The sequence below is a fragment of the Cladophialophora psammophila genome, assembly GCF_000585535.1.
Source record: "Cladophialophora psammophila CBS 110553 chromosome Unknown aczJe-supercont1.17, whole genome shotgun sequence".
Classification (NCBI taxonomy): Eukaryota; Fungi; Ascomycota; class Eurotiomycetes; order Chaetothyriales; family Herpotrichiellaceae; genus Cladophialophora; species Cladophialophora psammophila.
This window is the reverse complement of record NW_006912938.1, coordinates 460,317-473,523: the sequence shown is the minus strand read 5'-3', so window position 1 is coordinate 473,523 and position 13,207 is coordinate 460,317. Positions and strand designations below refer to the sequence as shown.

The following is a 13,207-nucleotide window of genomic DNA, read 5'->3' as shown; positions in this document are numbered from 1 at the left end:
CTCGCTCTGATGGATTCTGCTGTGCGGCGAAGTGCTGTGCTTTGCTCCTTTCTGCCCGTGCTAGGTCAGAAGAGCCCCGCCACTTACCCAGGTGCATAGAGATGGTCGCAAGTGAGAAGCCGGGACTGCCAGTGGTCGAGGAAACGGATATCACGGCTTTTGCCCTGGTGCGGGGGCACAAACCGCTGTCTGGTGCTTTAGTCACTGAGTCGTCGACACCATCCACTCCATCCTCCAGACCTTTCAACTGTCGCCAACCCAGGCCGTGTCTCGTGTGCTCTCCTGCTTTCATTTCTCATCATGTCCCATCGTAGCGAGGTCGGTCCGGAGGGCACCCAAGGGCCATAAGCTCGTCTTCAGTTCAAAGTTAAGCGGCTGCCTGACATCAAAGAACGACCATGGCAGACGTGGCCGAAGCGGAGCAAATAGCGGGAGTTCAGATGGAGACGGTGGGTGAAAAACAAAAGGTCGAGATTGATACTTCCGCCGGCGGCATCCATCTAACAACCTCGAACTCGGAAAAGCCCAGAGGTGTCCTTTCGAAGACGCTTTCCAGACTCCGGGCACCCGATATTGCCGACCCAGGTCCACCGCCGGATGGAGGCTTCAGAGCATGGACCATGGTCGTCGCTGTGCATTTAGTCATGTTCAACACCTGGGGCTTTATCAATAGCTTCGGGGTGTTCCAGACCTACTACGTCGACGTAATGAGAATCGGTGGTCCTAGCTCGGTGGCTTGGATTGGGACAACCCAGGTGTTTGTGCTGTTTGGTATGGGGACCTTCACCGGGAGAGCTCTCGACGCAGGCTTCTTCAAGATTCAGTACATCTGTGGAAGTGTGATCTACGTGATGGGCTTGTTTTTGCTCAGTCTGTGCCGAGAATACTGGCAAATCTTCCTCGCCCAGACTCTTTGCGTTGGGTTTGGCTATGGGTTGGCATTTGTCCCGACTCTGGCACTTCTGAGCACTTATTTCCTCAAACGAAGGTCAACTGCTCTGGGGATCGCCGTGACAGGTTCGGCGACTGGCGGCCTCGTGTTTCCAGCCATCGCCGAAACGATGTTGCCCAAGGTTGGCTTTCCTTGGACTGTGCGCACCATGGCGTTTGTGCAGCTGATTCTCGCAATCGTGGCGTTTATCTTTCTGAAGGTGAGTAGCTGATCGATGCATGTCGCTGAGGTCATGAAGCTGATGTGCTTTGATAGCCACGGTTGCCACCCCGAAAATCTGGGCCGGTGGTGGAATGGTCAGCCTTCAGGGAGGCGCCATATACACTCTACATCATCGGTTCATTCCTTTACTTTTGGTCCGTTTACGTTGGCTTCTTCTTCGTTGGCACATTCGGCAGGGATGCTTTAGGGACCAGTCAAGCCACGAGTATCAACCTGCTGATGGTCATGAACGGTGTGGGAGTGCCCTCCCGGATCCTCCCTGCATATATCGCTCAGAGATGGGCCGGTCCGCTGAATTTGATGATTCCAATGGTTGTCGTGGCGGGCATCATTCTCTACTGTTGGATTGCAGTGCACTCGGTGATTGGGCTGTGGATATTCTCTGTTTTATATGGCGTCGTGGCCGCCGGCCTGCAGGCTCTGTTCCCTGCTGTGCTTACCAGCTTAACCAGAGACCAGAAAAAGGCAGGCGTGCGCACTGGCATGGGATTTAGCATCGCGGTAAGTCGGCTGCCCGTCTCGCAGAGACGGTTCAGAAAGAAGATTGCTAACAGTGTGTCCCAGGGAGTGGCAGTCTTGACAGGACCACCTATTGCGGGAGCCCTGGTCCAAAGAGACGGAGGGAAGTTTACTGGGTTGCAACTGTTCTCAGCAACAAGCATGATCGCGGCGGCCATGGTTTTGCTCTGTGTCAGATGGGTCGCCGTAGGATGGAGGCGGGAAAAGCTGTGAGAAGAGTGTCTGGGTGCTCGGATGGCTGCTGCTTCACGAGTGTTGGAGCCGTGGCGGCTTCCTCGCCGGTGTCCCCATCTCAGGAGGAGCTGGGACTCACTGATCTCAGAATATCTGAGGGGGAGAGGGGGGGGGGGTTATTTTCCGTAAGGTTCAAACAAGTGATGGACGACTCCCCCCCCCCCCTCGGACCGGGCGCACTGGGGCTTTTTTGGGCCTTTCAGGGAGCGCCAGCCTTGTATCGCCACGACACAGCTTTGGCTCCTTTCTGATTGGTTGGGCAAGGCTAGTGAGGCTGGTGGCTCCAGTGACAGCTCAGCGGTTTTGGCTGCAACTTGGACGTGTCACTTGGATCATGTTTGGTTGCCTCCCGCCTCTTCTTGTTCTGTTTCTTTCTCTCTTCAGTATCTTCAACAAGTACATTTCTCCTTCCCTTCCTCTTCCTCACTGTCTCCGGTGGACTTGGTGCCCGCAATATCTTTCGTTGAGAAGTGGTGTAGGTTGCCTCCCCTCTATTCCGCCCCCCTTTTTTTCTCCCTCTCCCCCGCGTTTGGGCACAAAAGAAATCTTTGAATTGCAACCTCGAGGGCCACCGCCCTTTGTCCCAGTCACATGCCCGCGTTTTGTGCTTCTTATCGAGCTTGAACGAAGGCTTCGCTGATCACACTTTCAAGGACAGCCTATCTTGCAGACTTACCTACCCAGCCAAAGATCTCTGTCCACCCTGCTACTGGAATTAGCCGCCTGCCACACCAGACTCCCCCGCTACGCTACTCCCTGGGCGACATATTTACCTACGTACGCTTGCCCCTCGCACTCTCGACGATGGCTCCACGAGGACGAGGAGGAAAATTCTCAAAGCCCACCAGGGGAGGTACGTACACCCTCATTTCACCCCGTGTACACTCCAGTTGGCTGACTCGGAGTCACAGGTGGCAAGCATTTCTCCCGTGACCTACAACCTCTAGACAAGGAGGGAAATCAGATGGGCATGTGGCGAGAAGCAGAAGAAGGAGATGATGGTGAAGAAGAAGAAGAAGAAGAAGAAGAAGAAGAAGAAGAAGAAGAAGAGTCCTCAGAAGAAGAGTCATCGGAAGAAGAATCTTCAGGCGACTCTGGCGAGGGGGCTTCCGCAGCGCAGCCCCCGTCAAATGAGCTGACCCGAGAACAACGCAAAGAGCTCGCTCGCAAGAAAAAACAAGAAGCCATTGCAAAAAAGAATCAGAAGACCGCCGCGGTAGGGGACCTGCCGAGTGACTCCGACGAGGAGGAGGATGAGGAGGAAGAGGAAGACGACGATATGCCCGCAAACCCCAATCACACGCAAAAGGCGAGGTCGCAGGCAAGAGCTGTCACGGGCGCCAGCGGGGAAGCACCAAAGAAGGCGGACAAGGAGAATCTCAGCAGGCGGGAACGAGAAGCCATTGCTGCACAGCAAGCTAGAGAGAGATATCAGAAGCTACACGCCGAAGGCAAGACCGACGAAGCACGCGCCGACCTGGCGAGACTCAAGTTGATCAGAGAGCAACGTGAGGCCGCCGCGGCACGGAAGCAGGCTGAGAAGGAGGAAAAAGAAGCCCGTGACAAAGAGAGGTACGAGCGGGAGGCCAAGCTGAGAGAAGCAGCACTGGGCACTGCTGGCACCGCGAAGCAGGTCAAAAAGGCCAAGAAATGAAGAGTCTCGTGACTCTTCATCCCCCAAACCAAACGGCTACTGCACAGATGTGCAAGCGGACGTGCAGCACAAGCCCGACGAAAGCCATGTCTTGTGCCGGGGGAGTGAATGGCCATTGGGTCAGGGGCTGCATGATCGAGACCATCTCGACATCTTTCTTTTTCTTTCTTTTGCGTACTTTTATGCATCAGCGGAAGGCAGGGAGCAGCATAGAGCCGAGACGATATGATGATGACGATGACGATCATGGAGCGAAGGCTGGAAGCAAGCAAGCAAGCAAGCAAGACAGGTGTCACGGTGGCAGATGGCTGACGGCAGAGCATATGGATAACTCAATACAAACATACAAACAAAGCGGGAGAAGGACCTCTTCTCTTCCTCCCTCATCCGTTCTGTGCCTCCACCCATTCACCCCTTCACCCCTTCACCCCTTCACCCCTTCACCCCTTCACCCCTTCACGTTTCGAACCAAATGTCGTCTCTCTCTTCCTTGTCCGTTCTATATATCGGCTTCTGTATAGAGTAACCACACAAATAGATGCATACATGCTGCAGTACGGACCCTTCATCTTCTGAGAGGAGTTCCTTGGTCTCTTGAAGGCCTGGCTTGGAAAGATTGACAAGGAAGATCTTCTTGACTCCATTGGACGTCTAGAATATTGACTGCACAACGATGACACGTCCTCGGACTTCCTCATTGATCCTCAGTAAATCATCGACAGCTCCTCGAGAAAATCTAGATCCAGTATTTTGGCATGGAAGGTGAAACCCATCCAACTGGGTGAGTCGACGATAGCCACGGACACAGACGTAGCAAAACGCAGTTCGAACCTTTATATCCGGGCTCTGTAAGAGTCCGACTTTGAGAATGTCATGTGGGACATAGACGGGTATTGTGTAGAAACAGGCATGCTTGTTCGAAGACGCTGCGCTCGATTTTTCTCCTCTAGATGCATGCTCACCAGGCTAGGTCCACCAAGCCCGGGGTACATATGCTGACTTCGGCACACGTTCTGATTGCCCAGCTGGCCATGTCGACGCCTCCGGTACCGAGCACATGTGCACACGACAGACGAGGACGCAGCTGAAAACCCGCGGCTATACCTCTCTTTCCCAGCGAGAGACAGCTCGAATGCTTCTATTCGGGCGCTTCTTGGAGGGTTGGATTACGCTCCACAGTTGTTACAATGGTGATTAGGACTGCCACTGCAGAATCTTTCGTAATGCCGGTTCTAGGTCCCATGCCTGCTTCTGCTTCATTTTCTGAAAGAAAACATGTCTTGGGTCCAATGTGGGATGGGACAGAGGAAGCTGAGGCTGGGAAATGGTCCGTCGAGGTCAATACAAATGGTGATGTCCGTCTTTGACCGAGAAAGGCCAGGGAACGAGAGCTGAGGCTCAGATTGAGCCTCTAGACGTAAGATTTGTCAATTTCTCGATTGGACTTGGGACGAAAAAGTCAGGGGATTCATACCAACGCGTAGAGTATATTCACCACAGTGCTTGGCCCAAGGGCCTTTGATGCGCCCGTTTGGATCAACGCCATATTCTCTCCACACTGGTCTCTCGACTGATGAGCACACACGAGTCCTTTGAGTCGATGGCGGGTTCATTCCTGGTCCTTTGCGCCGTCGGTAACGACACAACTGCTGTGAAAGGAGGGCAACATCATGGCTAGAGGCATCACGCTTGATCCAGCAACGACTTTTGGTTATCTAGCCGTCGAGCATGCAGCTCAAAACAGTGCTTAGAGACCACGAACGAAGGCTGCGGCGACTGGATGCACCAAAAGAAGCAATACTGCACATCTGGATCAAGGGAAATTAACACATCAACGTCCGTACCCACTACTGGTGCTTGTGCTGGCCCCCTGGTACCACTCCGGAAACAGGTCCCTGGAGGAGCACATGCTCGCTTTCAACTTGTACTCATTGCCGCTGGACAGGTCAAGATGCGTGTATGCGTCGCATTTGTAGTAGATTGTCTTGAATCCATCGTTGGATCGGTCGAGATGGAGATGGAGCAAGCCAAGATCTTTCAGGGCGCGTAAGACGCGCTTGACGTCTGCTTGATCGGAGAAATCCTGGGTGTAGACGCATATCAATCTCTGATCTCGGTCCTTCCCGCCACCACCACTACCACCACTACCACCACCGTCACCACGGTCGTCACCACCGTCATCAATCAAGATCTCCCTTTCTCCCGTTGCGGTCGCCACCTTCGCCGCCATGCCCAACTTCCCCTCCCAGACCGCGTGGGCAACAACCGCCCATACCCTGTCAACTTCAGCCTCTTGTGGGAAGAGCATCCACTTCCCCTCTGTGACACGTTGTGTCTTGGCTAGCTCCCTGATATCGGATTCCAGCCTGACGCGCTCGGGACGTAACATGCGCGTAATGGACCCCGGAGCTTTCCCCGGGTTCTGGTCCTCGACTTCGTGTTTGCGCCAAAGGTACGCTTCCAGAAGACGTGTGCCCAGTTGGCGGAAAGTGGCTACGTCGCCATCACCAGACTCTGGATTGGAGCTTGTATATCGCGCTTGCCTGGGAGAGTTTCTGCCCGCTGCAGGGTACGGGTTGGCAATCCAGATCCAGCGCCGGCCTCGGGCGGAGACCGAAGTGGTTGTCGAGGGAGGCAGGCGGGCGAGGAAATCGGAAACAGACTCGGAGAGTTGTTTTGCAGAGGGGAGGCCCTCGTAGAAGTTCTGCGGCTTGCGGGAGCCGTCTTCGCGATCCGCGTCGACGGCGTCAGGTTCCACGGCAGCGGAGATGTTGGCCTTGGTGTCGAATTTCATTTCCATGTCCCCCTCTCCATCTGCGTTCACATGACTCTCGTCCCCGGTGTGCCGCTGGTCACCTAGACGCTCACCTGGCGTTGGCCCAACTTCCTGTTGCTTCCTCAGAGCAAGCTTTGCGCGTTGTCTGGCGGCTTCGTGCCTCGCTTTCTTTCCCCGAGCGGCCGCCACTTGAGTATTCCATTCATGGATCGTCCAGTATTTCTGGGGATTGTATGATGCGGCCAGCTTGTTGTATGTTGACTTGGTTTTCTGGCTCCCTGGTGGCGGAGTTAAGATCAGAGTCAAGCCCTGCAAGGTCCAGGCAGCGCCGTGCTAGACTAGGCTTACCATGGAAATCAGATTCATCACTGAAAAGGTCGTCCACGATGTATGCAGATTGGTCTGCCGCAGGGGTGGCAGGTTCAGAAGCAGTGCTGGATAAAGACGCAGGTGCCATGATTCCAAGTGGCAGGGTTCACACCATGTACAGAGAACAACAGTCAGACGATTATTTACAGTGTGAAATCAAACAATATGACACGCCGAGACGCCCTGCAATAAACGAACGACATGCTGGAAGGCCCAAGGGGAATAAATGAGGAGAAGGCAGAAGAGTCAGTCGTGGCCAGCTTGACTGAGGCTAGCCATCAGGCTGACCAGGCTGAAAAGCTGAAACACTACTTGGTAACTAGAGCCCAGCCACCTGGACCCCGGGGGTTAGACGCTCCGTATCCTCTACCGAGTACAAGTCTCGTTCAACCTCAGATGACATTTGCAATGGCCCTGAGAGAGTCTAAAGACGCCATCTCCAACTGGAGAGCGTATTCATGTTCGTCCATTTGTTCCACAGGATCCGAGCTGTTTTCAATTTCCTCCATGTTCTCGACCACCCCGAGGAACCTCTCCACCACCTTTGCATATCCTATGCCCGCCGCTCCTTTCAACGCCTTCAGAATATCACGAGTTGAAGCACGCGTCACAGCGTTCTTAGAACCGCTCTCCGCATTCAAATTGGAGAGGAGCAGTTGGTGTCGCAGTTCCAGAAGGTCAAAGGCAGGCGCCGGGCTTTCATCGCCCATTTCTTGGTCGACAGAGTGAACGCTTCTCCGCAACTTCAAATCACGACTCCGCCTCTCCTCCAAGTTGTCACGACTCTGTCTATTGATGGAATTGGACGAGGACCTCGGTGTGAGCATGGCCAGTGAAGAAGAAAACGGGAAATGCGGACTCTTGTAGGCAGCATCTGTCAAGCTCATACCACGATGACCGCCCCTTGACCAACTCCGCAGAATATCGGGAAGGCTTGCCCACAGTCCAAGCTCCAGCAGGACGCAACCGACGCTAAAAATGTCGAAGCTTTTGCGATATGACACCCTGGAGGGGCCCATCGACATCGGGTGACGATACAGGTCGTTTTCGAAGTCTGACTCAGTGGGCTCTGTGAGCTCATATGGACTGTCTAGCCTGGCATAGACATAGCCTGCAACATAGATCGGGGAAAGCAGAATATCCTCATTAGACGCATTGTCCAATTGAGGGCCCTGGATGAAGAGGATATTGTCAGACCGAAGTTCCTTGTGCAGCCAGTCAGCGGTATGGATCTGAAGCAAGGTCTCCAAGAGTGTAATGGCGTAAGAAAGTCGGAGATTGAGAGACGGATTTTCCATGGGTCGTTCTAGCATATCTCGCAAGGTGTGCATACTTGGCAATGATGGAAGGTCCATATGGCTCTTCACGGCGCTCTGTTGCACTGTCGGAGGGTACAAACTGAAAGGAAGATCGAAGACATAGGCATATCGGTCCTTTGCAGCCCAATCTTTGATGTAGCCACGACAGGGCAAACTGTGGAAGGACGGGTCAAGCTCGTGTAAGAATGCTGAAACTCGGTCCACCCGATTCTCTAGGAGCGGTAGCTTGATGCCTCCGCCACCGCTCTTCCACTCGAGGAGCACGGGCTCTCGCGCATACCAAGCGAAGTACCGACTGACCTCGGTCTGTGACGGCGGGAAGGTGAGTTCGTTCCAGTTCAGCCTCATCGACTTCGAAGAGGATGAAGGTGATGACGCGACCGGGAGACTGGGAAGAAAAGAGTGGGAGTCTCTCCTGGTCGAGCTCCTCCAAGATCCTGGCCTTTGGATGACTGAGCGACTGTCTGTGCAAGTATCTGTAACTCCCAAAAGGAGACCCTGCCGTTTCAAGCGGGCCGCGGCAGGAATGGCCCCTTTGGAGAAAGTCTGACTGCGATCGTGACCGATAACGTCCAGCTCTTGTTCGTTGGCAGTTTTGACCACGGTTGTCCGCAGCAATACGTCAAATGCCTGATCCATTCTGACCTGCCTTTCGTGGTCAAGGAACTGCTGAAGCTGGGCTACCAGGACCTTCACATCGTCCATCAACATGCGCACGTTCTTCTCATCAAAGGCAATCCACGTCCATTTTTTCCAATTGGTTTTGTTGTGAAATAGCTCAGATAGGCTCTTTCGGTGTTGCGATGGTGGCTTGACGCCGGCGAAATTGTCCTCGTCGAGGTCAAGGATTTCTTCTGGATCCTCCTTTATGTCCAGGTGGTAGCGTTTCCTGAGCCCATTCACATCAAGCAGAAGTTTCTTCAACTGAGCCAGGATCTTTGGTACGTAGCGAGCGTCCCGGGCGTTAACCCGCAGGTCGGGCGGATCCTCAAACAGACCAGCTTCTTCGGCCCAAGTCAGAAACTTGTGTTGTTCAAGCTCGATCATCAAGCTCACGCCGGCAACATCACGTTCATGGCTGCGCGCTCGGCGTAGTAGGGTAAAGCCTTTGATACAACCTTGCAAACAGGCGAAGGACAGGGTCAACAGGCCAGCAATGCCGGCGGCTGCATCGAGGCCACTCATGTCGAACTACCATAGCATTGCATCGTTTGACCGAGGTCAATGAAAACGACCTGCTTCGAGCAGAATTGAGAAGCATTTGACAGCCCGGGCATATAGGGATGTAGGAGTGAGATGCTGGACACGACAACAGGCAAACGAGTGACCTGACGTGGTTGCCTTTGTGCACAGAGGATCGTTTGAGAGAAGTGAAGCGGATTGGGGGCGCCTCGCACACGAGTCAGCCGTCTTCCATCCTTGTTGGCCGCGTGGGAGACGAGGCAGGGCGCCGGCCGTTAACAGATTGATGCCCCCGTTAAGACGAGATCTCGTTACGCTGGGAAGGATGTCCAAAGCCAGGTTGTTTGAAACCCTAAGAGTCTGGAAGACAGTCCCATCACGGATCCCCGTAGCACATATTATATGGCCGAAAGGCTCAGATTCGAGATTCAGGGTCTGGGCCCCGGTCGTCGCAAGGGCGCAGCTAAGTTCATGATATGGACGAAATATCCTCTGAGTACTCGGTACTGGGTAGTTGGCGAGCTGTGGTGCTGGGGATGGATGTGGATTGCGAAGGGTATTACCCAAGTAACAGGGCGCATGCTGCAAAGTCTCGGGAGGCTTTAGCCACGAGGGCATCAGGCGTTAAGGGCCTCGTGAGGCCTACTAGTCCTATGCCTAGTACTGGGTAGCCATAGGGCCATGAGGGGGTACTGGGTAGCGGGGTAAGTTGTCAAGGTGATGCATCCCAGCAGGCGGCCATCCGACCATCCAGCCAGCACCCAAGACTGCGGACTGGGCGGCCATGCGGGCGGCCCTGGAATTCGTCGGTTCAGAGAGCCGACCAGCCCGGGGAGCCGCTATCCCCCAACTCTCCCGTCTTCCATTCGGCGTGCGGAGGGTTACCCAGTCTTGCCCAGTCCAAGCCCAGTCTTAACCCATCCTGCAGCCTATCACTTCTCTCTTCCTCTCACGCGCGGCTGGAGCTGATGCTACTACCCAGTAGTGACTTGTCCTGCCAGGCCTGCGTCAGCCAGGGTTATCTGTCTCCCGCATGCCTGAGATCCTCCAGCCTCACCGGTTGTAGCATGTGTTAGGGACTCCCTTCCTTCAAACGAGGTCGTCGCTAACTACTACCTCGTCCACCCGCCTGGATTTTCCATCAATGTCTGGCGCGCTTCCAGTGCCATTGCAGTGAAGAATCCATCATGCAGGACCGGCTCCATCGTCTATCAACTCGATTCCCACAGCCGCTGTTCTGTCCACCCGTGTCACTGGCTCCATTGATTGGTTGAGGGGACGAAAGGCCCCTTGGTGCACGCTGTCCTTTATCAAACTGGCAGATTGGCCGGCAGTTCTGGTCACACCTACCCTTGGACCATCGAGCGATCCGGCGCGATGGCGCCCCAGCTCATATCCGTCATCGGTTGTCTCCATGTCGACTGTATAATGATGACAGACCGCATACCTGATCGTGGTGAAAGTTACAAAGCGAGACAGTATCATGAGGGATTAGGGGGAAAGGGAGCCAACGCGGCAATTGCCAGCTATCGAAGTTGTCATGCTCAGCCCCCCGAGGGAAGGCTAGCCTCACTCGACGACAGAATCGATTCCTCTAATGAGGATGAGATCGAGGTTTGTATGATTGGCGCCGTGGGCAATGACAAGTATGCCCAACTGTTCGAAGATGCGTTACAAGAAAACGGTATCGATGTGTCCGGCCTTCAGAAAGTGGACGGTATGACGGGAAAAAGCTTTGTCCAGGTGGAAATCGCCAGCGGAGAAAATCGCTGCACCTTTGCGAACAACGCAAATGATGCATTGACCGCTGAATATTTCACCAAGCTCGAAAGCCTCGCCAACGGAAGGCAGCCGGATCTGGTCATTGCACAGATGGAAATTGATCGAGCAGTGGTCGAGCAGATCATTGCCACCGCCGGCGAGGCGGGCATCGAGGTCCTGATCAACGCCGCTCCGGCGAATCACATATTAAGCAGGTACTACCGCCATATCACGCACCTGTTGGTCAACGAGACCGAAGCGGCCACCATGTCTGGCCGAGAGATCGAAGAGGTAAATGAGGAGACGTGGCAGGAGATTGCTGAGGATTTCCTTGAGAAAGGGGTGAAGAACGTGGTGCTCACTTTGGGAGCTCAAGGAGCCTTCTATGGCACAGCCGACGAGTTTGGCCATGTCCCGGCTTTCGATGTCAATGTGGTGGATTGTACGGGGGCAGGGCGAGTCTCGATGTGCTTGTAACTACTGTCGATGCATGCTGACTGAGCCGCCAGGGACACATTCACGGGCGCCTACGCCACAGATTATTTGCGACAGAAGCAGAGGGGACAATGGGACATCAGAGAGGCAGTCGTTCGTGCTTGTAAAGCCGCAGCATTGACCATCACACGCATCGGCGCCCAGGAAGGGATCCCTTGGATGGATGCGATTGACGATTTCCAAGAGAACGAATCGCCTCAAGTAGCCGTTGAAGCTGCTTCCCCGTCTGCTACGGATGCTTCAGAAGAACTGTAAGCAGAACAAGACAAATTCATACCACATATACGGAGTACATAGTCATCCCGAAGTTGCAGACTGGTGGAAAAAGGGCCCAGAAACCCTCATCATGCTCGCTCGCACAGGATTCATGCTTTCCAATCACGAACAGCTGAGGCAAAACAATGCATCTGGCTCGTGTCGGAAATTTCGCTTGACAACACGCGCTTCCGGTCTCTGGGTGGGGTCTGCGGCCAACATGTTCTAACGGTGTCCAAAAGTACGTCAGCAAATTGGTCATTGTGCACAAGAAAGTCGCGGCGACCGTCTCAAGGGGTCACGATACGAATAACCCAGAAAACATACCATCGTCTGCTCCAGCAGAAGAGACCTGACTTCCGGAGGTCCGACATTATCAGGAAGTTCCTGGAGCCAGGTATAAACTGCGTCTAGATTCGTCCGAAAGGCATACGGATTGTCGACATGAGGGAGATAGCGCGTATCACGGTACTCTTGCAACGACTTATGCTGCCTTACGGTGAGCATTTCGCTGAAGACACATCCCAGAGCAAAGACGTCAGCTGCCCGTCCTCGCTGTGGTAGTGGCTCAGGCGGCCAGTACACTGGTGTGCCCACAATGTACTCGTCTGTCGAGGTGCTGCCTTCCATCAAGGAGAAATCTTTCGCGCTACCGAAATCGGCGAGGTAAGGCTGATGATCCCGGATCAGTATATTGGAAGGTTTGATGTCCTCATGCTTGACTCGTTCCTGATGTGCATATGCCAGTGCCGAGGCCAGGCAACCGAACCACTGATCGAGGTGCCGTGTCTCGGTTCGAGGAAAGCCAGCACAATTCACCTCCAAAAAATGTCGCAGGTCATAGTCGCCTACCGGGAGCATGATGATGTAGAAGGTAGTTTCGTCCTTGACATAGAAAAGCACAGAGGCGATGTGATGGTGACGCAACTTGTGCATGATGGTCACCTCATTCTTGACTTGTTGTTCAATAATGTTCTTTGCGCGATTGCTGTTCTGGACCCTGATGGTTTTCTGAGCATAGATGCTGTTTGTGGATACCTCGCGGACCTTGGAGACTTGGCCGTAAGTGCCGGTGCCCAGTGGTTCAAGCCATTGAAATCGCGCACTTGTATCCAAACCAGGAGTCGGTTGGTCCACCGGGTATGGCAACGGAGGCAGAGACCTAGTCTCTTCCTCTGAAACCCGTTTCACTATCTCTTTCCAGTCCTCCAATGATGTTTCAAAAAGCTCGGTTGACGTCTCTACTCGAGAATGGAAGGTCTCGAAGGCGAGTCCTATCGGTATCAGTCCTGGAACTCTTCAGATTACGGACTGGATCTTCTCACCCGGAGGATGTGACGCAAAGTGACTGAGCATGATGCTGTAGCACTCTATATATTCTCTGAACACTACCTGAAGAGGTTCTTGTACGCGGGATTGGGTAGGAAACTGCGGCAACTGCGGTCCAAACGGTTTAAGGGCTTGATTGA

The 13,207-nt window shown here is 54.0% G+C and overlaps 6 protein-coding genes across 6 annotated transcripts; 3 read left to right on the top strand and 3 right to left on the bottom strand.

Annotated features, from left to right (window-relative positions):
- Positions 1-398: 398 nt before the first annotated feature.
- Positions 399-1,906, top strand: A1O5_09777 (uncharacterized protein; the record flags this gene model as incomplete). Its single annotated transcript, XM_007750355.1, has 3 exons — positions 399-1,151; positions 1,208-1,675; positions 1,739-1,906. 3 exons carry the CDS (start codon positions 399-401, stop codon positions 1,904-1,906), a joined length of 1,389 nt encoding a protein of 462 aa, XP_007748545.1.
- Positions 1,907-2,731: 825 nt separating this feature from the next.
- Positions 2,732-3,581, top strand: A1O5_09776 (uncharacterized protein; the record flags this gene model as incomplete). The annotated part of the gene is made up of 2 exons (XM_007750354.1): positions 2,732-2,780; positions 2,839-3,581. The coding sequence occupies 2 exons, from the start codon at positions 2,732-2,734 to the stop codon at positions 3,579-3,581; spliced, it is 792 nt and encodes a 263-aa protein (XP_007748544.1).
- A 1,831-nt stretch (positions 3,582-5,412) lies between these two features.
- A1O5_09775 (uncharacterized protein) lies at positions 5,413-6,814 on the bottom strand (the record flags this gene model as incomplete). The annotated part of the gene is made up of 2 exons (XM_007750353.1): positions 5,413-6,635; positions 6,706-6,814. 2 exons carry the CDS (start codon positions 6,812-6,814, stop codon positions 5,413-5,415), a joined length of 1,332 nt encoding a protein of 443 aa, XP_007748543.1.
- A 304-nt stretch (positions 6,815-7,118) lies between these two features.
- Positions 7,119-9,230, bottom strand: A1O5_09774 (uncharacterized protein; the record flags this gene model as incomplete). The annotated part of the gene is made up of 1 exon (XM_007750352.1): positions 7,119-9,230. The coding sequence occupies one exon, from the start codon at positions 9,228-9,230 to the stop codon at positions 7,119-7,121; it is 2,112 nt and encodes a 703-aa protein (XP_007748542.1).
- Positions 9,231-10,604: 1,374 nt separating this feature from the next.
- On the top strand, positions 10,605-11,738 carry A1O5_09773 (uncharacterized protein; the record flags this gene model as incomplete). The annotated part of the gene is made up of 2 exons (XM_007750351.1): positions 10,605-11,455; positions 11,498-11,738. The coding sequence occupies 2 exons, from the start codon at positions 10,605-10,607 to the stop codon at positions 11,736-11,738; spliced, it is 1,092 nt and encodes a 363-aa protein (XP_007748541.1).
- A 123-nt stretch (positions 11,739-11,861) lies between these two features.
- On the bottom strand, positions 11,862-13,094 carry A1O5_09772 (serine/threonine protein kinase; the record flags this gene model as incomplete). Its single annotated transcript, XM_007750350.1, has 3 exons — positions 11,862-11,963; positions 12,066-13,012; positions 13,064-13,094. 3 exons carry the CDS (start codon positions 13,092-13,094, stop codon positions 11,862-11,864), a joined length of 1,080 nt encoding a protein of 359 aa, XP_007748540.1.
- Positions 13,095-13,207: the final 113 nt, after the last annotated feature.